Source organism: Solanum verrucosum, unplaced genomic scaffold (genome assembly GCF_900185275.1).
Source record: "Solanum verrucosum unplaced genomic scaffold, falcon-dt-bn FXZP01000287.1, whole genome shotgun sequence".
Taxonomy (NCBI): domain Eukaryota; kingdom Viridiplantae; phylum Streptophyta; class Magnoliopsida; order Solanales; family Solanaceae; genus Solanum; species Solanum verrucosum.
The window spans coordinates 881,882-909,623 of NW_026020292.1; the positions used below are offsets into that span (position 1 = coordinate 881,882).

General features: G+C 36.9%; 1 protein-coding gene across 3 annotated transcripts; it reads right to left on the bottom strand.

The window, feature by feature from the left end:
- Positions 1 to 66: 66 nt before the first annotated feature.
- Positions 67 to 26,576, bottom strand: LOC125834549 (nuclear pore complex protein NUP214). 3 transcript variants are annotated; one of them, XM_049513677.1, is made up of 19 exons: positions 26,306 to 26,576; positions 26,013 to 26,221; positions 25,603 to 25,771; positions 20,586 to 20,732; positions 17,778 to 17,905; positions 16,090 to 16,202; positions 15,633 to 15,772; positions 15,355 to 15,517; positions 14,989 to 15,232; positions 14,735 to 14,879; positions 14,325 to 14,653; positions 13,598 to 13,750; positions 12,115 to 12,172; positions 7,301 to 7,434; positions 7,089 to 7,213; positions 6,520 to 6,859; positions 2,753 to 2,954; positions 763 to 2,616; positions 67 to 451 (listed from the first exon to the last, which is right to left on the bottom strand). In XM_049513677.1, exons 1-19 carry the CDS (start codon positions 26,505 to 26,507, stop codon positions 333 to 335), a joined length of 4,974 nt encoding a protein of 1,657 aa, XP_049369634.1. In that variant the 5' UTR covers positions 26,508 to 26,576; the 3' UTR covers positions 67 to 332. The 3 variants fall into 3 exon arrangements, with proteins under 3 accessions (XP_049369634.1, XP_049369632.1, XP_049369631.1); XM_049513675.1 differs by having other exon boundaries at positions 763 to 815; positions 846 to 2,616; positions 14,325 to 14,879; XM_049513674.1 differs by having other exon boundaries at positions 14,325 to 14,879.
- Between the last annotated feature and the right edge of the window lie 1,166 nt (positions 26,577 to 27,742).

Here is a 27,742-nt window from a genome sequence, read left to right on the forward strand (position 1 = left end):
GTGGGAAAAGGGGAGTTTCCAGAGTCTCAAACCAGATAGAGAGAAGGATAGACATGAATAAAGCTGTATGATAAGTTCAGTTGCTCCAACTCGCCAAGTGCACAAGTAACATGAAATACACAACAAAGAATGCAAAGAGGAAACACTTTTGAGTCGGTCCCATTACTAGGCTTCATCCACAACTAATAATAACACGGATTAACTAACTTCATTACATAAAAGTGAACTGAACCAGAATACAACAATCTACAAGTAAAACATCTATCACATCATCCATTTACCCCTTTGTTTCTTTCCTAAGAATTTTCTTTTCAAAATTTGTGTGCATGGAACTACTTCCTCATCTGCGTGAAGAGTTGAGAAGGTGGTCTTGCAGTAGCTGAACTCCCACCGAATGCAGGGAAGCCACTACCACCACTTTGTTGGCTGCTAAAAGCTCCAAAACCACCACCTTCAAAATTTAGCAGAACAGAAGAAATCAAGTCAACAAGCGTATCATTACCATGTTAAGTAACCTATATCAAATATTATAGATAATATTTCAAATCATTTGAGTCGCACAGTATCTTGTGTGTGTGAGAACAATACTCCTCAGTCACTTTCCAAAAGAAAAACACCGTCATAACAGTTTCATCATTTTTTCACAAGATTCTTCATAATTAAGAATGGACTCACTTCTCTTTGTTGCTTTAAAACTTCACATTTCACTTAAATGTCAATCAAATAGGACTGATTTGGTCGAAATATAGCAGAGCTACATACCTGAAAAGCCTGAACCACCAGCAGTTGGAGCGGCAAATCCACCACCAGCTGCAGCAGCAACTCCAAATCCACCAGCAGATGTGGCAGCAGCTCCAAATCCACCAGCAGATGTGGCAGCGGCTGCAAATCCACCAGCACCTGTGGCAGCAGCTGCAAATCCACCACTGGGTGCAGCAGAAGCACCAAATCCAACACCACCAGAACTCAGACTGGAAAACCCTCCACCAGTAGAAGAAACTCCAGAAAACCCACCTCCGAAACCACCAGCAGAGCTATTGCTCATAAAACCTCCCCCAAAAGAGCTTGCAGATCCCACACCAGTTCCAGGTATTCCAGCACCAAGCTGCCTTGATTGTCCAAAAGTACCAAGAACCGAACCTAAAGCATGCTGCCCTTGTCCAACCTGAGCCGGCTGGCCAAACCCACTCACTGCTGGAGCCTGACTCGTGGAAGTGAGGCAGAAGCTACCAGGAAAGGCACCAAAATTTGCAGGTGCTGATGGTTGAGGTGGCTGTATTGGTTGAAAACTAAATGACGCTGGTCGAAATAACTCACTGCTTGAAGCTGTACTTGTAAATAAGGAGTTTGCTGGAGATGAAGCTTTATTCGGTGACACAACACCAAATGGATTAGGTTTTGTAGAAACTGGAGTAGCAGCAGATCCAATACCAAACCCAGCCAAGTTACCCAGAGCATTCTCCGTCATCTGATTATTCTCAGGAGCTTCCTCTTCCATCTCATCCTCATGGGTGACAACATCTGAACAACCACTCTTCACTGATGGTGGAATGGCAGAACCAGAAAATGGCTGTCCAGGTATAGAATTCAAACCAACATTTGAGACTTGACTTGATTCCCCACGAGGATGGACCTGACTTGCAGATTTCAAACTGGCTGACTGTTCATTTGTGGAATTTGATTGGACCAAAGGTCCAGCTTGTAAGTTAGACACACTGAAAGATACCACAGGCTGTGAAGCTGGATCTTGTGGTGTATCTATCTTCGTACTTAGATTCGCAAGTGAAGCTGGTCTATCGGAATCTGTATCAGCCTTTTTATCAAGTATGGCAACCAAAGGTCGAGACAGGATTGTTGGGGACTCAGACCTTGTACTATCTGAAGAAGGTGTAATAGGTAAGGAATCCAATTTTTGAGTGCTTGGAAGAGATGAAGACTGCGTCAGAGAAGCTACTGATGATTGAGAGATCTTTTGATTAGAACCTATACTGGCTTTAGAAATGGATTCGAATGATGTCCACGTGGATGATATTGGTGACAACATTGGCTCTTGTGAAGAAGACAAAGATGCTGACGGCATGATTTTTGCATGCGAAGAGGAACTATGTGTTGATTCTTGGGCAGATAATGATATCTCACTACCTTGGCTTTTATTCACAACTTCTGAGTGTATAACCTTCGCAGACAGAGTGAAGGCAGAATTAGCAGCAGCAGCAGTTGGTAAAGAATAGTTAAGACTACTGTTAGATTCAAACTGTGTGCTTCCACTAGTCACCGGTGCATTTTTCCAATCTCTGACAGGTTTGGTGATTCCAGGTTTACCATCAGCATTTGAAGTCTCAATTGTAAACTTGATTGGGGCCAATGTCTGTGCAGGAGGACCTGATGAGTTTGGCTGCTGCATTCTGTTCCCTGATTGCTGAATGGCCCCTGGTCCACCTGTTTGCACAATATCTTTAAGTGGTATTGTGCTTCTGCCTGATCTTGTCGTAGCAAGATTGTGAGTATCTACTAAACCATATTGGCTAGTGACTGCAGTCAACTGTGACTCATGCTGCAGTAAAGATACTGGAGAAATCATTGGTGGCGTTTCAGCTGCATGTCTTGGAAGTACATCTGCCCATTGGAAAAAAGAATTTTTAGTGGACTGTTTTGCTGGTATATCATGAAGACCTACATATATTTTAGCAAAATACATTACATCCATTTACTGAGCACACATTCAGCATATTTATTGGTTTAGGTTGGGAACCTTTGCTTCTAACTTGCTGTGGAGAGGTGGAAGAGGCATTAAAGATATTTGATTGAGCAGTCGCTGATCTCTCGCGCATCCTAGACTGGTGATGTTTCTTATCCAGTGACAAAGATGACTTATTTGAAGTTTCCTTCTGGCGATCTTCTTGAAGAACAATCCTTTTCACAGTTGTTTTGGGAGTTTCGAAGCTTGCCCAATTCTGCCAAAAGGTCAAAAAAGATACTGCAAGTTAAGCTTAAAACAAAATGAATGATAAAACTACCACTTGATTATCTAGACATGAAAATGCTAAATACCAAGTATAGTTCTGATGGTACTAATATAAGGAATGCGACAAGGGAAACTTTAGCACAAGGAATAATGAAGCTCCACGTCTTTGAAAAATAAGACAACAATATTATTTTCCAATTGGAACAACAATTTGAATAGATGCTTAAGTTTGTCCTCTTAATTGCACGTTCCCAACTACATACTCCACACAAATCTGCATAATTTACTCAATGGATTAACAGTCAGCAAAACATAACTATTTTTACTTTCGTGCTTTACTATGTAATCTAGTATTCAGATTTCCCGACTACTTTTGTCTTTCTTTTGCTTTGCAAAATAATTGCAAGTGCATATACCATTGTACTCGCTAATTGCTGAAGATGTCACTGACAGTACCTACTTTAAACCAATTACTCTTAGATTATCATCCCAAGTTTAAGATAATACCCACTTCCAACAACCCAGTGAAGGCCCTGCAATTCCCTACAGGTTATGTGTAGTACTACAAAGCCCAAAATGTTCTGTCTTTCTTTTTGTTCCAAAATATGTACTCCTTAATCCTTATGTCCCAAATTTATGTGACACACTTTCCTTTTTAGTCGGTCCCAAAAGGAATGACATATTTCCTTATTTGACAGATGTTTGATGACACTTATCAACATTTTACCCATGTTGGGTCCCACTTATTGGCAAAAAGTCCACAAAGGTGTACTCTTTTATTAATAATTCATTTATTTGAAGGGTGGTTTTGAAACATATCAAAGTCTTCCATATTTCTTAAATTTTGTGCCCAGTCAAGCCAAATCTGACTTGTGACAAGTCTGCATGTGTCATTAAATAGGCCACAACGACCTTGTTACATGTCAGACACATGTCTTATCCTATGCATCTGACATCCCCCAACTGTTGGGCTAATTCAAAATTCAAAATTCAAAATACAGGTCTAACTAATCATGCAGATAATACCACAAACGGCTGGAAATCAAGGAACTACCCAACTGCCGAGGCATGTGCACGGCACACGCAGGCGGCAACCTTCAAATCTGGCGCCAAATGCACACTCTGGCTCCCAACTTCGCGTCTTGCTCACATGCCTGCCTTGTGCATAGGTTCTCCAGTTGTTATGGGTCAACTTTTCCTCATTTGACTCCACACGGCAGTCATGCACCTCGACTTAGCCCTCTTCTTTTTCCATCAGTTTGGTTCAACACTCAGATTATCTATGGCATATGAAATCACAACATAAGGCACGTACAAGAATCGCTTCCCAACTTTATATTTTAACTTGTGCCAAAAGAAACACACAAAACTCAGCCTTGCAAAGTTCAGCCAACAAAGCCAAATCTGGCCTGTGACATCAAATAGGCCATAACCGCTTGTCACACGCCAGGCACATGTCTTATCCTCTATGCAGTTGGGGGTCCCCCAACTACCAGGCCAATTCATGATACAAGTCTAACTAATCCTGTAGCATAAACGTCTGGAAACTAAAAAACTACCCAACATCCGAACCATGTGCACGGCACACGTAGTTAGCCTTCAAATCTGGTCCCGAATGCCCACTCTAGCGCCTCGCTTCGCACATGCCATGTGTGCAGGTTCTGCACCACACAACTTGTAATTGGTACCCAATCCCCTTAGCCGTCTGCCTTTCCCAGGTCATAGTCCACACAACTTTGTATTACTCCGGCTGAATTTGTCTGTAGGCTAAAGATACACCCCACCTTCCATTTGAGTTTTCTGAAGTCATTTCATGAAGATGCTAGGGATCCAGCAAGGTTGGCATCCAGACGTGCCCCTCCTGTTGTGCAGTAGCAATATGAGGGAGAGATTGAGAAGATCTTGGATCACCGGACTTTGGGTCATAGCAAGAAGAATCGGCGGATAGAACTTCTGGTTCAATGGAAGGGCAAACCAGTGTGTGATGGTCCAGGTCATAGTCCACAAACTTGTCTCAGCCACGACCATAGCCTTGCCTAGAGCAGCCCTTGTCATGCCTTATTCACACCACCGTCAAGGTCTTGTCATGACCTGCCGGCAGTCTTGCCTCAAGTAAACTTGATCTTAACCGAAGTCATTTGATCATGGCAAGTTAATCATGTAAATCCCTAGCCATCAAGCTAAAGTGTCTAACAAACCTCCCCCACTATATGAGCTCGTCGTCGTCGAGGCAGAATCTATGTACGCCTTGACTTCGTCTTCAAACTGCCACAATTATGGTCCTCTCTCCCAAGTAAAATCACACACTGGTTTGCCCACCAGAAATTCTATGCGCTGATTCTTTTTGCTATGACCCAAAGTCTGGTGATCCAAGATCTTCTCAATCTCTTCCTCATAGTGCTTCCGCACAACAGGAAGGGCACGTCTGGATGCCGACCTTGCTGGATCCCCAGCATCTTCATGAAATGACTTCAGAAAACTCACATGGAAGGTGGGGTATATCTTTAGCCTATCCGACAGATTCAACCGGAGTCATAGGTACATGACTTCTTTGTGGCATTGACCCAGGAAAAGTTGACCCTATAACAACTGGAGAACCTGCGCACAATGCAGGCACGCGGGCAAGGCATGAAGCTGGGCGCCAGAGTAGGCATTTTGGTGCCAGATTTGAAGGTCGCCTGCGTGTGCCACGCACATGCGTCGACAGTAGGGAAGTTCCATGATTTCCAGCCGTTTGTGGCATTGTCAGCAAGATAAGTTACACTTGTTTTTGAATTCAAATTGGCCTTGCAGTTCAGGGATGTCAACTGCATAAGATAATGCGTGTCTGAAATGTGACAAGGTGTTGTGGTCTATATAATGGTACCAACACTGAGTAGCACACCGAAGAAATACAAAAGCTCATAATGAAATCAGGGAACTTTCAGTTTACATAGTCATAAACCTTTCCAAGATCTAGCTTGCCAACACTCTTCGTACACTGTGCTTCTTTCTCGAATATACCACTTTGTTTGCCACCCAAGTTGCATCCAAGATCTTCCTACCTTCCACAAAAGCATTTTGTAAAGATGAAACAGACTTTATTCAAGACCTTCTTAAGTCTACTAGAAAGCACCTTAGAAACTAATAGGTCTATAGTCCCCGATGCTCGTAGCTCCCTCCCGTTTAGGGGTAATGCCGATGAATAAAACACTTAAGCTCCTCTCAAACTCCCCTCTTTCCTGGAACTCATTGATAGTCTGAATAATATCACTATTAGCTGTACTCCAACAATTTTGGAAAAAAAAACAACGTAAATCCGTCAGGGCCTAGGACCTTGTCTAATACTACACAACTATACAACACATTGTGTTAAAATTCACTCCCTCATGTGCACAACAAGTGAAGTAATGAAGTTTTAAAGTAGTCAGATCAGCAATAAATAATAGCAACAACTATTCATATTGAAATATGATGTTTTATGCAATAAAGCAGTGTCCCACCTAAAGGTGTTCCAGGTGTCAAGTTGGAAATGGAAATTTTATCAGCATCTCAAGAGAAGGTTGGAATATTACCCGATCAAGTGAGTCACGGCGTCTCCTAGCTGTCTCTGGTTCAGAGCTCTTCACAGGACTTGGCTTCTTTCTCCTGGATCGTTCTTTAACAGCAAGAAAGACTGATAATTCCTTGTTAAAAGGTGTATTTTCAGCCTTTTCCCTAGCTGGAGACTTGTAAGAAGCACCATCATAGGATAAACCAATTGTTTCAAACAATTCCTTCCTCATATTCTGACCTTTTGCAGGAGAATCTATGCTCAAATCAGTCATTAGTTTCGAGAGACTTTCAGAAAGCTGCTCTGCTACTACTAGCTGTGTAGTCATTGTATTACGTAAATTGTGCAAGGACTGAAAATTCCTGAAATGCAAATAGCTCCAACATTCACCCTAACTTTAATCATTAAAGATGAGAAAAACAAGGTTCTGGTACAGAGGGAATGCAGGTTGGAGAAGCAAATTTGTTCTTCTCACGAAAAGAAAGTTAGAAGCAATACATGCAATGATATTGAAGTGTTTGCAAAAAGTAGACAATCATAACTAAGATAGACCTAATTGTGTAGACAAAGAGAACAGGAGAACACCAATACCTGGGTTGTCCAGGCCTGCTCTGGAAACCTCTTTTACTTGTTTGTATCCTGTCAGTGTCACCAAACTTATTCAACTCGAGAGTGTTGAAATGTCTCTCCAATTCAATCAGCTGGCTGGTTAAGCTCTATGAAAAGTAGAAAATCAGAAGTGATGAGGAAAACATTAGGAAGGGAAGGAACAAAAGCATTAACATTGATCATTCTGATGGCACCTTATTAACTTCGTGTACATGTTGCCTTTTTAACTCCAGCTCAGAACATAATTTCTGGCGATTCCAGAGATTCCAATACCGTTCATCAGTAGCTTGCTTAAATATTTCTTCCATGTATACTTTCCTTGCCAAAACTGGAAATAAAAAAATGAAAATAATTATTTTTAAAAAAGAGGATACATAATATATCATAATGATGACATCATTGTCATCAACAATAATAATTACGCCTCAGACCCAAATAAGTTGGGATTGACTATATGAATCTCCACTTTTTGTCATTTCATATCATCATCAGACTAAATAAAATAAAAGTGAAAAATAAGTTATATATATCATTTTGTTACTAATAAGTGGCCGCTGTCCCTCGACATGTCTACTTCTAGCCGAGGGAAATTCAATACTTTCTCCGTCTTACTTTTCTTTTTAGTCTGTTATATATTCAAAAATTACGAAAAAAAGTACTATAAACCATATTTAAGACACATAAAAAATCGGTTGATTCTCGAAATTTTATAATGCCACATAAATTGGGACAGAGAGAATGACATATATTATCTGAAAATTATGTAAAAAATACTATAAATCACAATAATTAACAACTTAAAATATTTAAAACCATACACAATTTGGTTGACTCTCCATATTCCATCTGTGTCACATAAATTGATAAATTGGGACATAAGGAGTAACATATATATGAGCTTGTGCTGGCAACGTAATTATAATAATAATAATATTAATTCTCTAACAAGTCTTAAACCAATCCTCAACTAGTAGCTATCACTTATATGGTTATTAAATTGAACAGGCAATTCACCTAATGTCTTAGATCACAAGCAGTTTTTTTCAAATAAATGCAGTGATTGTGCTATTGTTATAATGGTTTTTAAGCTCCAACAGCCCAAAACCACTTTAGTGATTGAGAACCCAGTGGTCAATGAAGTGGTTGAGAACCCTGAGGCCTCACATTCAAAACTCAGTGGAGACAAAAAACACTAAGTGATTCTTCCCTTCTGTCCTAGCCTTGGTGGACAGAGTTACTTGGTACCCGTGCTGGTGGGAGGTAGCAAGTATCCCGTGGAATTAGTCAAGGTGTGCGAAAGCTGGCATGGACACCACGGTCATCAAAAGAAGTCTAGATTGATCCAACTCATCTTTACCCAATAAACTTTCAATAGGTTGAGTCATAATTGTTTATCAACTCTCCTCATTTTTACTTGCCCGCACAATCCACCTATTTGACACCCCTCTCTAAGGGTATCTCCAACCCATAGCACAAAATTTTACACTAAAATAGTGTCAACTCCAACCCACTACATTAAATTTCACTAAAAAGAATATTCTTTTATATTTTTCTCTCTCTTCAGTATTATATTATTATATTTTATATTTCATTTATATTTTTTTATTTCATAAAACAAATATTTTCTTCTTATTTTCACCCAATATAATTGACATTCTTTTCTAATACAATCATTTAATATAAAACTATTTGATATTACAATTTTTTTAAAATAATATAAATGTTATACATTATACATATTAATGGATAATATGAATAAAAGTGAAATCATTGATGAAATACAATTAAATAAATATTACATAATTATAAAATTTATTTTATTTTCTACATAAATATTCAACATCCAAGATTAGTACGTTGCTCTCATAAATGCTCTATTAATCCACTACGAAGTTCAAAATGAGCATCTTTGCCCTTAGTTTTTGTGTCGAGTTAAAAATTGTTCAAATCGATAATTTTCATCTACTGTCATTTCTACCGTTGGAGTTGGACTTTCCCACGCATCTTGAATTGGTGCATTAAGATCACATTCATCCGCAACTATGATGTTGTGCAGTATAATATACTAAATTTAAGATTTGAAATAAATATTATAAGGATATTACATAAAAAATAATTAAGTATACTAGGGACTTATAATAATAAAATAATGAAAAAGTGATTTGGTGTTGAAGAAGACACTAGTCACACAGTGTTGGGTTGTTCCCCAAACATCAAATTTTACACCAAAATAGGATTTGGTATAAAAAAAGTGTTGGGTTGGAGATGGTCTAAGGTAACTAAACTTGGCGAATGAAGGGTTTTAGGGCATAAAAATAATCTCAGTTTGCACAAAGAATTTGAGTCATTAAAGAAAATCTACGTCTCATTATCATTTCTATTATATTTAGGGGGGATATGAGGTTCTTGGACTCTTGCAGTTTGCTAAACTAATACAACTGGTTGTTTAAGTTAACCAGGACCAAAACTAATACAATTGGGTTCTTGGATAGAACTAATGCTACATTGACAAATAAAAGCACAAAAGTACTATATTAGGTAGAAATTCAAGGCCGAAATACACAAGTACTACGAAATCGACAACTACATCTAAGAACAGTCCATACTCACAGAAGAAACTATGATATCTCAACTGCCTCAACAAACTACTAGCGCCTCCAATTTAATTTTAGAAATTTAATAACGGATAATGTTATATGAATGACTTTCAAGAAAAATACTCTTTAACCTTCACCATATTTGGTTATTTTAAATTGTTGAAATCACCTATCTAAGGTATTTTGCATCAGATGTGGGAAAAGAACCTTGGGTGACTTTCTGAGAGACGCAGAATGGAAGAAAGTTGAAATTTTGGTTTACAGTAATTAGGTTTTAGTTCAAAGACGTGGGTCTATTTAGATTGGATTACTCCAACCCGCAAATTCCGCGCCGGCATAATGTTTTATAAATATTGTTATAACCAGCTACCACCAGCCCCAGCCCTCCCTACCCTGCATTTATATTTCCCCACACCCGCCCTGCATTGCCCTAACTCGCCCCTCTCTGCCCCATTGCCATCCCTAGTAAAGATTTTCAAATTCTCAAACAGTTAGATTTCACAGTTTCTCACCCTGTACATCAAGAATGCACAATTTCTGTAGACTGTAATATTGATGCATTCTCCGTTTTTGCCTGGCTGATTTATGGAGAGTGGCAATACATGACCTCATAGTCTCATACAAGGTATACAAAAAAGACATTGTTCTGCAAACACACCAAACTTTCAGAATTATATCATCTCTGATTTCTGTTTTTTCTAGAAGTTCCCTCTAACTTACCCACAGAAAAGCAGTACCTTTTCTCCGGAGGAAGAAAATAAGGAGCAAAAACTCCACATGAAATTTGATCTTTTAATGTAAACAATAATCTTCAGAATATTACCTTGGCAAATAAGGTTAAAACTGAAAATACGAGGGAGAACTGATAAATAAAAAGAAAGGAAGTATTCTGCATGGTGGAGCATGTGGGTTATTCAAAACCAAACCCTACTTCATTAACATTCCTAACTAGTTTAAATAATGATGCCTTTTTTTTTAAGAAAAATCATGATACGTATAGTGCTTACTTAAGTCTAGAAAAAGCATTTAAAATAGCTGGCAGAGAAATTAAGACACCAAGATCAAAATCTCAACCACATTTAACTCATACAAATACGAGTCTCAATGATGGACTGCAGCATTTTGTGCCCGACTACAGTGGTTAATCGGTCAAGTTTAGCCAAACTGAGATCCTTAACAAAGACACAGCTTTCAAGAAGCCTGCTCTATCGGTTTCTTCCTACATAACCCACCTAGCAAAGACAGGAATAGAACAACAACATACCCAGTGAAATCCCACTAATTCAATGCTTGCAAACAAGCATGACAGAATTTATCTCTACATAATCCGACCAGCGTTGATAAAGCACGGAAGAGAATATACATCTGACTTATAGAGGGAATACCTAAGCAACAAGAAATTAGATCATGGAAAACCCTTCATGGACGCACGGCAAAAATCTCGCATACCATTACAATTATCAAACTTGTGATTTGCAAATTTGATGGCACCAATTGACTTTTTCCTCCACAACTTGAGACAAAATCTGTTTATACTTCAACTGAATTTGGTTCTTCTATCCTAAGTTGTTCGGACTCTTCACTTTTGGTGCTACGCCCGTGCCGACACAACGTGGGTGTGGGCGTGGGTGTGGGATCTGTGTCCAGATTTAGTCAACCGAATTTGGTACTTTGACCAAAATCGACGGAGAAATCTGGCACAGATGCAATGAATTTTGTATTTTAAAATAAACTACGGTGAAATTGAAGAAATTGGGATAGCATGTATATAGAAATTTTTTAGTCAGTACTTTTCCTTTTATCACCTTATGGGATTCTCTTCTATTTTTTCCCCGGAATACCATGTAAGTTTTCCACGTAATGTCTCATAATTTAGTCATATAACTCTATTTTTAGATACTTGAATTATTTTTAGTCAAATCCCTGCACCTGCATACGTACCTAAATCCATATCCCTAAATCTTAAAATTTAGATCATCAATGATCTCACCTCTAGATCTGCATCAGTATTAGACATCCACACCCGAGTCCGATCAATTTAGCTTCTATCCACTCAGTCATAGACATGGCATGAAGCAAGAAGAAAGTCCGCGCAAGACAGCGACTTCCCAACTTTTTTTTTGACAAAGGTAACGTCAGCGACTTCCCAACTTTATGAGGTGTAAATTGAAATGTAAAGATGACAATTCACAACTTTTTAGAAGTGTAACACTTCATTTCCAGATCTTGTAATGATTTAACACACAATAGGAGTAAGAAGAACGTTTTATTAATTTGTCTTGTTAATGCTTCATCAATTCTTTGTCGTGATTCTGATGTCTACATCAAATAAATGATTAACAATAAATAGGAGAACATGGGAATAACAAGTCAGCCTATTTAATTTAGTGGACAGGATCAGGGATATATACCTTGTACCGTCTTATCAAGCAGAAGCTGGACCTCCCCAAGTTGCTTATCCATTACTGCCTGCAATTAGAAGAAGAAAAAATTCTAAAACTCATGCAGCTGTAATTCTGGTAGGAAGCGAAAATACACAGACAATCCATCCATTTATTGCACAGAGGCTTCTGAAACTTTCTCCAATTGACGAAGATTCTGCTCAACTTGGATAATGACTAGCGCTTGCTGATTGACAAAACACTAAACTCAAATAACAAGAGGATGCACTCGAGAACAATTGCCTTCTTTCTTACTAAAAAAAAAAAAAAGGAAGAAGAGTTTGAAAGTAGACAAATCATTCACCACAGGTATCTCAAATTTGGTTTTATGGGCTTCAATTCCTTTCATATACTCCTTTTTCCTGTTTTAGAGACTATTAGGGAGAATATCAAGGGAAAAGAGAGCACCCAAGGAGGAAGTAAAGGAGTAAGAAGAGACAAACTTCTATGGAGAGGGGAGGGAGATGCATAACCACAATATCAAGAGAATTTTCACAACATATTGATTAAAGTAGTAGTCCTCATCCATTTGTGACTTATTCAATTCCTTTGCAACCATACTAAGTTTTCTTCCCAAAACTTGACTTGTTTCCTATTATTTTTTTTTGAGATTGGTAATTGTTACTTGTTTCCTATTTTATAGCTGGAACTAATTTTTTATGACCATAATCTTTTGAAAGAATGTTCAATACGTTTCAATTTGGACATTGGTTATTGGTACAAGTTGTAATTCTGCTCTATATGTAGCAGTTATGTTTTACCAAAAAATGGATGTCCAAAATGAGGACCAATCGATGATTGAATACCATTGAGAGTTGATAAGGCAAACTTATCAGTACAGATTTTGCAACTAGTTAAAAGAGATTTTGAACAGTACATTAGCAGAACCTATAGAAATTCTGTTTTCTGTGAGCAAAACATCTCTGAGGAAATTTCTACAAATTCAGAAAATGCACATATCTAGACAGCCAACGTACAGATCCAGAATTTTGTGTAATTAAGCTTTCGATAGCAATAATAGAGCATGAGCAACAAGCACCTTCAATCTAGCATCAACTTTTACCAACTAGGCAACAACAGAATTTTCATGAAACAAGGTTCTAAGTGTGGATAGAAATTACAAGCAAGCAAGATCATCAACTACTACAAAGCAACAGTAGCAGTGCCTTCTATCTTAAGCCAGAGTTCCAGGTTCAATCCAGTTTAGGACTTTCATGATTATATTTTATTGGATGAAGTACTTAATTTTGAGATGTATGCAACTAATAGCAAGATTAACAAAAAAACTTTATGTTTAAGTGAATAAACCACCCACAAGTTACTCATGAAAAAAATAATAAAGGGGAATTACAGGAAAAAACAGCAAGCCAGGGAGAATAGGAAGGATTGGCATTAAGAAACGTGGCATCATACCAGATATCAGATGAGATAGAGAATAAATATGAAAGCTTACTCTCCATATCCTGCATTTCTCTGAAACACTCTCTATACCTTCCTCCAATGCCAAAACTGAACTGCTGTGAGCACGGATGGAAGCATCTCTAAACCCACCTTCACCTTCTATACCTTCTAGAAGATCATCCAATTTCCTGGCCATCTCTTCAACCTTGAGGGAAAGGAAGAATATGACATGATTAACCATGTTCCAGTACCTCGTTGAAAAGGTTCAGATAAACTACATAAATATAAGCAATTTCAAGTATACTCGTCAGATCAACAACAACACATACCCAATGTATTCAGAAAATGCATCCCACCATGTAAATCCGAGAAGCTACACAGGATAGGGGAAGATAAAAAAACACAATTGGGAAGACGCAAATTAATCATAGGAGGAGAATATGCTAGCATATACGAAGATCCAGGTTCAATTGAGAATATATTAATCGTTTCAATTATGCATAACCAATTAGTAAAACTATATTGGCAGAAATTGAGGAAACTAGCTTACTGCTAAAAGTTGAGAAATTAACAAATCCTATCACACCAAAAGGGCAGACTGAAAAAATGGGTCAGGGAGGAGACTTCCCATAATAGATAAAAGAATGCATTTAAGATTCCAACCAAAAATGATGATAAATGAAAAAGATACTGAAGAAAAAGTGAGCATGTTGATACAGGATACAAGACACACACACAAGCACACTCTACCTTTACATTTCATCCAAGATAAAACTTACATCATGGAATTGCTGTAATGGAGTTCCTTCACTTGTCTCCCTGGTGAAGTGCAGCTTCGAAGGCTCCGACAGAAAACCTTTCTGTGATTGCAACATTGAGCCTGGAAAAGCAGGTGATGATCCAATACTCCCAGCTCCCGCCATGGCTCTTTGCTTGTAAGAACTGATTGATACTGAAGTTCCAGCTTTCTCATTTGCGCTAGAAGAATTTTTATCAGGAGAATCAAAATTTCTTCTTGGAACACCACTGAATGGTGTGGATGCAAGTGTTTCATCACTTTTTGAAGAAATGTGAAGTTTGCTTGACTGTGATGAAGCAGTAGAAAAACCTGTTGACATTATCTTTACAGGTAACTCCATGACACCGCCAGTTCCAGCACTTGGCCCAATTGAACGGATGGAAAAATTACCTAAGGAACTTCCTGAGAAAGAAATTGTACCAGGTTTAACTTCAGCTACTTTTTCAGTTTCTTGTGTCCTAAAATTATTCACACCTCCAGCATCCACAGACAAAAATGTTTTGGATGCAGACTGCTTCAAATTTGCACCTTGGTTCTGCAAAAAGTTAAAGAATGTTCAGACTCTGCCAAGATTAATTATCATAGAAGATATCTTTGCTTCTTGCTGCTTATAGCTTTCCCACTAATGAGAGAGGTTTGCTTACCTGATTTGTGGTTTTAATCGCTTCTTCTGAGCTAAATTTCTCTGCAACGGATGATTGAGCACTTGTGGAAAAAATTTTGTGACCTCTGTCTATTTCATGGGGTTGCAGTCCTGAATCTACGTGGTTGATTTGCTTCCTAGCACTGGAAGATTCAACTAGCAAATCTTGTGATGATGCCACTATATAAGTCTTGTTTTTCTCTTCAAAATCAGTAGATTGAGGTGACACTGAAGCAGCAGTAGCACTACAAAGACATTTATTAAATTCATTCATAGCCTTCAGAAAAGATTATCAATGTCGGGCATAGAAATCAGTTCAAACCATTGAAAAATAACCTCATATAGGTTCAAATAGCTGGGGAATTACCTAGCAAAATGAAAAATGGAAAGCCTTCCATCATTGGTAAGACAAAGGAGAAGGCAACATGGTGAAACTTCTTTTTCTTCTTCACCAAGCAATAGTTTAATTTCCCCATTTTGGGAAACTTTGTCAATGGCAAGTCCCAATATCAAGATATCATCACCAATGTCTGAAACCAAGACAAAATATTGTAGTGTTTTAGGAAAGCTCGTATAAAGAAAGAAGCAAACGGATTTTGACAAGCATAACAAAGCAATGTAAAACTGAAAGAAAGCTTAGATCACCATGAGCCTCAATCTTTGGAGACCAATTATCATTCAAAATTTCAATAATTGCAGCTTCATTCTTTGTATCACCAATTGACCATCCAAACAGCAGTATGTGCTGATCCAAATTCTTCCTATTAGCCACAAATGCCAGCTGACTGTAATTGAATAGCAAAGAAGACTTGATCAAGAATCCCCTTTTGTAGAAGGTGGAAAAGAAAATTGGAAAGTGATATACATTAGTCAGCAATCAACAGAAGACACTGGAAAGTGAAATTCAAGTATAAGATAACATTTACAAAAGATGAGATAACTGAATATAAACACTGTGAATTGAAAAGAAAATTGAAAAGTGATTTACATTACTCAGCGAACAACAAAAACACTGGAAAGTGAAATTTGAAAGGAACACTTTAATAAAATCCAGATGCAGAAAACCTATCAATTATCATAAAGGCAAAGTAACGATACATACTGTTGATCCAAATAGCTCGAGAAGAGATGAGGTCCACTACATGAAGGAACTGCATCGTAACGGAAGTCAAGAAATACATCCCTAAAGGACCTTACAACTGGCTTAGCTGACAGCTGCAAAGGGGAAAAAATAACTTAACTGAAAAAGAAGAAACATAGCAAGTAAGCATGTAATAAATTGCTTACAGTACAAGCATAAGGAATCATTCTAACAATTCAATGAAGACCTAACGGAAACAAATCTCAAGATTAAAATACAATCCCTTCACTCCGACAGAAACTGTTACGAGATCGGGATATGTGATTTTGCCTGAAGGAAACAAATCTTAATCATTAACTCCCTCTGGGGTATTTTCTATCAACTATAGTAGCACTTGAGGGTGGAGATTAAGGGCATCAACACCGCATGGTCTCGACTGTCAAGGTCATCGCCAAGTGTCTGATCTTCGAACCTAAGTTGCTGCAGATGTGTCTGCATGTGAACTCTCTTGCTCTTCTAAACAACTAAGAGCTTTGTGTGTTCTTTTTCTTATGTATCTTCTTTAAGCAGGGGAGCGTCTGGAATCCTGTTTTAGCTTCCTATTTTCTCTTTGTACTTGCTTCATTTGTCAAACCTTTTTGCTTTTAAACACTCAGTATAGATGGGCAATACTACAAACAAAAACTCATGATCACTGATCATAAACTAAAGTTTTAGGTGACATGGTCCGACCTTGTTGTAACCTTTCCGTTTTAACAATGGACATATTTGAACTTGAAATCATGTCAGGAAAAGGCCGCAGCTATGCCAGGATTTTCTAGGACAACTAATGTCTAGTATAGGAAAAGGCTATGTAATGTTTCACCAAAAATAACATATAACCTTGAGATCTTCAGAATTTTTGGAAAGCTCTGTAATGCTCACCATTCTCTCCAAATTGCTCAGATTTATATAGAATGAAAGTGTTGTGAATTGATGGAGGAGCACAAGTACAATGTCAAAAGCAAATTAATCATGGAATTACTACCCTTTTTTTATACTCGTGGTGTCAAGAGCCTGTGTGCACCTCAACTAATTTCACGGGGTACCTGCTACTTCCCACCAAAACAGATACAGGGTAACTATGTCCATCAAGGCTTGGACAGATGAAAGAAATCACCTAGTGATTTTTTGCCTCCGTTAGGATTTAAATGGATGTTTTCTACCCAATTTTATTATATAAAACTCCTCCATCAGCACACAGCTAAAAAATAAATATAATACCAACACCATCAAGGCATTAAAATACTAGAACCCCAAGTGTTGAGCATAAAATGGGACAAGCCCTATTTTAAAAGACATCTTTGCTCCAGTTTCAAAAAAAATAAAAATATCAGTCTCAGTTTCAAAAAAAGGCATTTTTGCTCATCTATCTGAAGCAGCAACAGCAAAGACACTGCACAAAGGCCTTCTTCACTGTATCACCCCAAGTTGACAATATAACAGGCCTAATAGGAAAAAGCTCATCTAGCCAATTACTTTTTTCTTATAGGTACTCATCTAGCCAATTACATAAGAGATATTTTGACAAATCCCTCACCTCAGATTTCTAAAAATGTACCACATGTCAGACGCATACTATAACAAACTCTGCTACTAAAGAACGTACATCAAATTATGAACAATGAAATACAACAGTAGATTCTCTGCAATTCAAATCATCCACTTACATTAGTTATTCTTCCATTCTCACTTGTGATGACTTGCACCGCATAATTTTCCTCCTCTTCATTGTCATCATTAACTTGAAGACATCCAATTATAATACAATCAGGACGAATCCATCTGACAACATCCACTAATTGAAACAACAGTCAGTTAACGTATAATACATCTACAGATAGGTTAATGGATACGAAAATTTAACTAACTGATGCTGAATTGGCATAAATTCATTCACAACAACCAAGAAGCGGAGGCTTTTCAACAATTTTGAAATTTTAGTCAGTTTGAAGTTAGAAAGGCGAGACTCTGAGAGATGCTATACCAAGCATGGGTGCGGCAAAAGCCCTAAGGCGCAAGGCATAAACCCCACAAATATTAACTCTATAAGAAAAATACAAAAATGTGAAAAGACATTACAAATAGTAAAAATTCAAAACACTGCAGACAGTACAGGAAAAATAATATAGATTTATAACAATAGTAGCAATATACTTATGGACAATACAGAAGTAACAAACGGTCATGAAAGATAAGTAAATAAACATCATAACAGCATAAATGGCATAAGATTTTAGAACATCAATAGCACTACCTAGCTTGTGATTTAAAATATTCTACACACCTCCCTTATTTTGACTCTTCAGGGACAAAATATTTAGCCTACTCATTAGCTATTGCAAAAATTTAGTTATTTGACTAATCTTCCCTTCTTTAGTTTTTTAAAGTTTACTCCACATTTAATAATTAAATTCTATGAATGTTTTCTTTTACCCAAAATACCTCTCTTTTTTCAAAAAGCTGTCATTAAAGGATGATCCTAATGATTCCTCTTAGCTATTTTCACTGCAGAAATTACTATTCCTCCACTTCTTTGTAGATGAAAACATAAAGAACTAAAAGATGAGGAATCCAGCAATCTTCATGAAGATATGTTAGCTCAAGAGGGGAGGATTGCCCAAAGACCATATAAGGTGACCGCCCATCCCTTTTTCATTTGATGTAGGACTCTTCAACAGTGAAGTGTTTCACGCATGTAGACACACCTCACAGAAGTTCCAATTCAAAACTACCCCATTTTTGGATTTGTATTGATGGAGGTAGCAATGGACAGAATGGATATTTCTTTCTTTTCAAACAAGTCCAACATTTTAACATATAAATAGACAACTTTAACCAAACACAGGTTAGCTCTCACCTATATCAGAAATTTATATGGCAATAGCAGATCTACAAAGCTAGAAATCTAGAGAAACTAGAACCTCATTACAAAAGCACTATAGGGGTGTCAAAATGAGCCCAAATATAGGTAACCCATCCAACCCACCCAGAATTCTACGGGCTCAAGATAATTTGAATTGGGTTCAATCTCAACCCATTCAAGCCTTAACCCATTTTTAAAGAATCTTTAATTGAGTCCAATTTAATATCCAATTTCAACCCATTATAAGACTCTTTATTTGCATTAATGTAATGTATGTTCTCATATTGAAGGTATGAATTACTATCTATTTTATATCTTCTAGGATTTATCTATCCATTATTTTTGTTATTTTCTTGGGTTGAAATTCAAATTGTGGTTATAAAAGTAAGGATGTTGTTAGATGGTCACACAGTAAGGATGGGATCTTCACAGTTGGCAGGGCATATAAAAAGGAGTGCAACTCGCAAAGTAGCAGATACCAGAGTTCATGGAAAAATATCTGGAGGACTGCAGCACCAACAAAAGTTAAATGTTTTACTTGGCTGGTCATTAGAAAGGCATGCTTGACACATGAAGTCTTGAGGAAGAAAAGAAAGATCATACTTCCATGGTGCTCTTTATGTGGAAAGACAGGGGAAACTACCCGTCACCTATTCTTACATTGTACTTTCGCAGCACAAATACGGTCCATGTTTCTCAACTTTTTAGAAGTGAAATGGACTATGCCCGAACATACAGTTGATTTACTTAGTTGTTGGATCAGGAGAGCAGGTAGCAAGAGACAGAAGACCTGGTGGAATTTGATTCCACATTGCATTTGGTGGACAGTGTGGAAGGAGAGGCATAGTAGGAATTTTGAAGATATATCCAATTCCATTAACAAGGTTAAATGGAATTGCATTGTATCTCTATATTTTTGGTGTAAAGAGATAGGATTAGAGGATTCAGATCAACTTTTTGATCAACTTTTAGAATTCTTAGGATCCTTGTAAGTATTATGCTTTTTGTTCTTTTCTGATTTTTTAAAGGTCCCCAGCATATCCTTAATGCTATAGAATACAATGTTTACCAATTCTCAAAAAAAAAAAAAAAAAAGTTAAATAACAATATGTCAAAATTATTGAGATTAAGCGGGTCAAATTGGGCGGGTCAAATTGGGCGGGTCATAACCCAACCAGATGTTTACCCCATTTGAGCCCAAAGTAAACTTTGGCGGGTCATGACCCAACCCAATTTCTATTTCAACCCATTTTAATATCTCCAATTTCAACCCAATCCGCCCATTTGACACCCCTAAAGCATTATATCTATTTAGCAAAATTAAATAGTTTTCAGATGAACAATTGACCTCGCTCATCTCACAACCTAAACCACTAGAAAGATTTTTTCAGTATTCGCTTATATCTCCCTGCAGATGTTTCTTACCTAATTCTTTTTAAATAGAAGAAGCTAAAAAGCAACATAATAGCAGAAGCTTACTACTGAAATCTATTAAGCAAGAGCATTATACAAGAATTGGATGCATAAGTTAAAACTTGAAAAGATTTCGTTTGTACTTAACTCACTGAAATACCCTGAAATAACATGCCAAAAGCACAAAAATATAATATACCTTTGATAACGTATTTGGCATTAAGATCATCAAGCAGCGACTTAAATGATAGTAATATGCTGAACTTCTCCTCAAACGTTGATGATAGAATGCTAACCAAATTCTTCCTTGTTATGGCAATAAATTCACCATCCGGACTCCACCCAACTATACAACATAATGAAGCTAAATAAGTACAAGCTCAATACACATAAAATTCAATAGATGTAACTTGTAAATCAGATCATGAAGTAGTTGAAAGTTTGAAATTATAGCTTATCAAGCATATTCCCCTGCCTCCTAAAAGCAAAAAAGAAAACACCCATCAGTCACTTCATAATTCTTGCTCTATACTGCCTGATAACTACAGAGAAAGGTGATTGAAGCTACTGCTGCAGAAAAAAAAAACACTCCCTATGTCACAATTTATGCGGCAGTATTTGACTGGGTATGAAGTTAAAGAGCGAAAGAAAGATTTTTGGAACTTGTGTCTAAAAGAAGTCATAGACATTTGTGTGACTATAATCATCTTATTGATGGTAAAATGGGAAATTTAAAGTAAACTATTTCTAAATAAGGAAGTACAACATTTTTTTAGGACAGACTAAAAAATAATATATGCAATATATATTGGGACAGAGGAGTATAAAAAGGGCAAAACGCATAAACGATCGCTTGAAGTTGCTACCACTTTTCATTTAGACACCTCAACTAAGGCATTTACCTATTAGACACTTCAATCTTAGTCAACGTGTGATCCAGCTAATTACATTATTCAACACGGTAAAAAAGAAAAGTTTTAAACTGAATCTCACTGTCACTAATCAATAAAAATTTACGTGTTTTGACTTAATAAAAGAGTCACATTTGCAGGTAAGGGAGTAAAAAGAATCTAATGAAAAAATTAAGATGGCATGATCAAATCATAAGGAGGTGTGTCGAAAAGCAAAAAGGTTAGACCGGAGAGTAAGAAATCAATATAGTCATCTAGCCAACATTGAGAATCTATTGATGACTCTTCCATTTAAAGAAGACCAGAATCGGTGGGGTGTAGATGATGGAACCATTAGGGTGGAGTGAGTGAAGAAGACAGAAGACGAGATGAAAAACACTCTCCATATCCCAATCATTTCAGATGCCTTCTGAAGTGCAGATTCCGTGCTTGACCAGTCCACATTTGTAATCATGACTACTTGCCTTGTAATTTTTGTTTGGTTGCCAGCATACCCTCATTGCTGATGAATACAACTTTACCATTCTCAGAAAAAGAAAAAAAAAACATCTTCCATAGCATATCTTCACTAGATGTAACTTCCATAGCCACTTCATCATCAAACTCTAATTTTGCTTCTTTAAATTTCTGATCCCCATATCTCATTTTCCCTTGCACACTGTTAATTCCATCCATTTAACCAGGTGGAACTTCTTCTTATATTCACTACCCTTCTACAGAAAATTCCTTCTCGTTGCATCCAGCCTCTTGATCACACTAGCAGGAACTAGAAAAATGGACATCATGCAGGAGGGAAGTGCATCCAGTACACTGTTTATAAGAGTCAACCTACCTCCGCTAGACAAATATTGACTCTTCCAATTTGAGCTTCTTTTCACATTTCTCCCCCACTCCATTCAAATCCCTTTTTGATTTGCTTTTGGCACCCAGGGGCATGCCAAGGTAAATGGTTGGAGGTTCACCTACTTTACCACCTAATTTCTCTGCCAGGAACTCCAGTTGAGTTACTTCATTATGGGGTATATAAAACTCTTTCCCAGTTAATGTGGAGTCCGAACACTGCTTCAAAAATGATGAATATCACCCTCAGCATCAGAATTTGTTCCTTCTCTGCTTCACAAAAAACTAAAGCATCAGCAGCATACTGGAGATGTGTTATCTCCTGACTGTCTTCCACACCTGCTTGGAATCCTTTTATCCAACCCCTTAATTTTGTTCTGTTAAGCATGTTGCTCATTCCTTCCATTGCTAAATAAACAGGAAAGGAGATAGGGGATCTCCCTGCCTTAGTCCCCTCTGAGAAGAAAAAAGACCATCTGGAGTCCTGTTGATTAAAACTGAGAACCTTACAGTGCTGATGCAATGTTTGATCCACATCATCCATCTTGTGCCAAACCCCTTCTTTGCAGCATGTGAATGAGAAAGTTCAAGATCAAGTGATCATATGTTTTCTGGATATCCAGTTTGCATAAGATACCTGGCTTTAGGCTTTTGTCTCCTTTCCACACAATCATTGGCAGTTAGGATTGCATCCATAATATCCCTTCCCTTGATAAATGTCATCTGCTGTCCTCTTGTCTGTGAATGACCTTCCGAACCTCTCTGACCATAGTTTAGCAATGATCTTACAGACTCCCCCAATTAGGCTAATGGGTCTAATATTATTTAGCTCCACTGCTCCCAGCTTCTTGGGAATTAAAGCCACAAAGGTTGCATTTATGCCTTTTTTCAAAGAGACCTGTTTCATGAAAATTCTTGATTGCAGCAACCGAATTTCCCCTGATGTTTCTGACTATCATCAAACGATGTTTCTCTGATAAGAATTTTAATTGTAACTAAAACCTAGTGATGTGGTGACATGAAGTGCTAACCGACTGAATCAACTAGAGTTAAAAACAAAAACAAAAACTTAGTTTTAGGCCAGAGGACTCATTCAACCTAATAGACAATTGTGAAGTGTGATCTGATGGAAAGAAGAAGATTTTTGTTAGTAGACCAACGGTTGACAACAACAATATGTTCTTGATATGAAAAATCCTCATTTTAGCACTTCATAAGAATGAGCACGATATGTATTCGTGGAGAAAATGCAATCAACTAAATGAGTACAACACATTACAAAGTTTCAGCATATACGAAGTGTTCATTAGAATTTTTTTATGTTTTTGGACATTTTATTTTTAAGAAGTTACTTTTTTATGTTTTTTGATAGGCAAAGTTCATTAGAATATAATTGGTGTGGCCAGGGGGAGATGTCACTGATTACACCTGAACACAGCCAAGATGCAGGTTGGTCGTACATTGCTAACAAGATATTGGAATTAATAGAGAATGAGTCCAGCAAAGGTTAGGCCCCGCCCTTCAACCAGTGAATAAGAGTTACGAAAAGATAGCAACAGTGGGAAAATGGGCAAAGTTGAAGCAAACATTTTGTTAAGTACAAAGTTTGACAAACATAGATTTATTGGTGGAAAATATTAGCTGAAGGAGAGTAACAATTATTTAAGCAGATGCTATATATCCCTGATTGACAGTGATCCAAAGATGAACTCAACTGGGAAGTTCCAACAAGAACTAAAAGCCCATTTGGACATGATTTCAAATATCAGTGATTTGAAATCATGTTAATTTGAAGTTGAAATTTTATTTGGTCATGCAATTTGGATTTCTTAAGTTGTATTTTTCCCCATAAACATAAAAGACCTACAATTTTGAAGATATTAAGAGTTTTTTGGATGGGATTATAGCTTTTGGCTTATTTTTGACTTAAGTGCTTAAAAGCACTTCTTTATTTTAGCCAAATACTACAGAAGTGCTTAAAAGCACCTAAAATAAGTCAATCCAAACCGTTTCTATAGCTTCCCCAACTCTTATACAATCTTATCAAAGGAGCAGATTATAGTTCATAAATAAGGTATAGGAATATCTTCATGTTCCTTTTATAAATAAATGCTTGCGATTACATGTTATTAAAACTTTAAATACACATAATATTACAAAGATCCACTAGTCAACCATAGTAGTAACTAGCTATTCTTTAATATAATCCTTACACATGGAACGGATAACCTCTTCACATCGAGCATTCTTTTTGCAAAATTTCAAACTATGGTGTCTTTTTACAAAATATAAACTTTACAATCAACTTTTACATTAAAAAAAATTGAAATCTCAACCTAGAATTTAATTCTACTTTTTGGAGACTTCAGGATTTGACACTGAAGTTGAAATATGTGCAGATTTCATTAAAAAAATGCTGATTTCGAGTCAAAATTTGAATCAGGATCCCAAATCCTATGGCCAAAGGCCTGTCCTACTAGGAGACAAATATGAACATGTAATTCCCACTTGAACTTCAATCAAGAGCTAAAGCAAAAAAAAAAAAAAAGATGTCTGAAATGATATTGAAAGTGTCAAGAACTTTTTCTAGATTGGTGGTCACCGTTAATTGCATGTCATTATAAAAAACTCAGACCTCGACATGTTATCGGGTTTTCCTCTCAATTTATGGTTGAATTCATTCAAGACCATACAAGACATTTGTGGAGGCTCCCTAAAACCAAATGAATATATCTGAAATTTATCTCATCACATTTATTTCACAAAGACTTGGTAAGGTAATGAAAGAAAGATGGACAAGTACACTAGGAGAAGCGGAGTACAACGAAAAGTTGTATGTCGAGTTACAAAAAATGAATAGCTCCTGAACTCCTAATGTTTGGCCCTAAGTCCAGAATAATCAAGCTGCAGCAGGGAAAAAATAGAAGAAACATCTGATAAGACACAAAAGCAAAACACCCAACCCATTAATATTTGATCTAGTAAAGAGGGATCAAATCAGTCAAGTTCTTTGACAAACTTAGGGTTCTTGGAGTAATTGAAGTCTATAAATGATATAAATGTTTTCATGGAGTTCATTGGCTCCCCAATCCCTACATAACTAAGGAAAACATATTCTTAAGTGTTTTTGTATGCTCGTATAACTAAGGGGAACACACTCATGTGTGCTTACATATATCAACCCACAATTGGTGTTATTTTGCAAATAAAATAACCATAGGTATAGAGTAGCTTTATGTCTTCATCGAATCAGAACCCCACATGGAATTCTATGGACAGAAAAAGTTCAATCAATTCTATGAAATTTCTGAATTAGAAACCTGCTCAAATAGTATTATCTCAATTTACTAGAGACCTTTACAGTTCCTGCACCTTTTATGGAAAAAGATAAGCAAAAGATACAACAGAACACAGATAGCAAAGCCCTCAATATAATCAAGAGGAATAGGGATAAAGGAAACATACAAGCATCACAATCGTCCATAACTTCTTTAATGGGGCTTTGACCAACCCCGCTATACAACTTTCCATCACTTGTGAGGACAACATAAACCTTTTCTGCCTTTTTAGCCCATTGCATATCCTTGATGATACTTGAATCATTGAGAGAATGAGAAAAGGCTGGTGTTTGGTCCTATTAATTAGCAATACAAACAAGATTGAAGGGCATCAAATTTTCATTACTGCTAAATTGATTAGTTATTTTTATACATCAATGCCTTATTAATAAGTTAAAACAAAAATGCATCCAAATTACTTGCTGTCAAGAACAAGTATTCAAATACACTGACCATATCCCTAGAGACATTTAAAATACATTGTAAAGAAGCAATACGTTCCATGTAAAGTTGTAGTTTGGAAGCAAATTAAAATACCTTGTAAAGAAGGGCGCTAACAGGGTAGAAATGGATTTTATTGCCAACACAAGCGGCAAGCAAGGATTCATCTCCAGACAATGCAAGTATGGAGACTTTTCCGATAGCAACATCTACAACACTCAATTGCTGTATAGAGGAACCAGTACCTTTCTCTTTAATCTCTTCCGCAGATGTCATAACCTCCTTTGTTCTCGCAACACAAAACCCTGTCAAAAAGAAAACTTAAGGTGATTCATCTGAGCTGTGTAGTACACTGTGGAATAGTCAGACCAAGTTATAAAGAAACTGACCATTGGAGTGTGCAACGAAGAGAAGGCGAAAGCGTTCGGAGACGACTAAGGGTTGCAAAGGAGGACATTCATTTTCGATATCAAAGGAAGAATCTTCGCCGGATTTTATAGGGACGGGTGTTCCGATTCTGGAGAAACGATAATTTTTGGAGCCAATTTGGTCTCCTTCAATCTCTTCTTCCAATTGGATTGAAGCAGACATTGAAGATTGATTCTACGGGAGAAACTGGAAATGGAAGACTGCAAATTGAGTTTATAAAGCAAAATGGGCACAGCTTTTTCTCTTCTGTTATGTAGAGGGAGGAAGAACTCGGAAGTGGGAAAAGGTAGGTTTTAAGAGCTCCAAGCTCTTCGAAATTGATATATGGTTCTGGATTTTCAAATTTTGAGTTCGGTAATTGAGTGATTTGATAGTTAAAACTTAAAAGTAGACATTAAATACAATTTTTTTGAATATTGATTTAGTAATTTGATAATTGGTAAATTAAACTTTGATCTAGTATAATATTCGGTAATACCATATTGAAGTTATAGTCTATTGTATTACAAAGTTAATACTATTTCTTCAATTATTTCTATTTTTTATTTAAAGGTGCGCAATATAATAGAAGATCAACAAGTAAGAAACATTCAGAAAAACAAATTGATACGATTAAACATATATATTTTGGTTTATGTTTATTCTTTAACTTTCTCTTTGAACTTGTACTAATAAGTAATGGACATATTGATATGACCTTCATTAAGTAAGTACCATTCGGTATTCGGAAAAATGGTACTAATATCTCATACTAAACTCAAATCCGAATACAGTTATTTTAAAATTTTACTCCCAAATATCATACCAAATATTAAATTATAGAATATCAAATTACTAAAAATTTCGATTCAATTCTATCATTCAATTTTTGATATTTTATGCATAGTCCTTATTGTATTTGTATCGAATTCCTTAAAAATATGGACTCATGAGTGAGAGCAACATAGTTACGAGTAAAGCTGTCAAAAAGGGCCGATCCAAGCCTCGTGGGCCAAGGAATTTGAAGGGCTAGGGCGGGTCGGCCCTTCACTTGGAAGGGCCTGAAAATGTTCAACCCTACCCAACCCTAGGAGGGCCGAGGGCTGGGGCGGGCTAACCCTTATTTTTTTTCATTTTTTTCTTTTCAAACTTATAATTCTATAACATCAAGAAAATGAGAAGATTTTCAAATCAATTATGGCAAACAATGGTGTTGTTTTAATAACACTAGCAAAAAATCTAGTGTAATTAGCACACATACCAGATATGCGAGCGAGATAAGAAATGACAAACAAGATGGGAGGGAGGCAAGGGAGCGATAATTGTCTATGCATCCTAGATACATGCGAATCTACTTGGATAAAGTGTATCTAGAATAATTAACCTAATTTTGAGTCCATATATATATATTCTGAGGT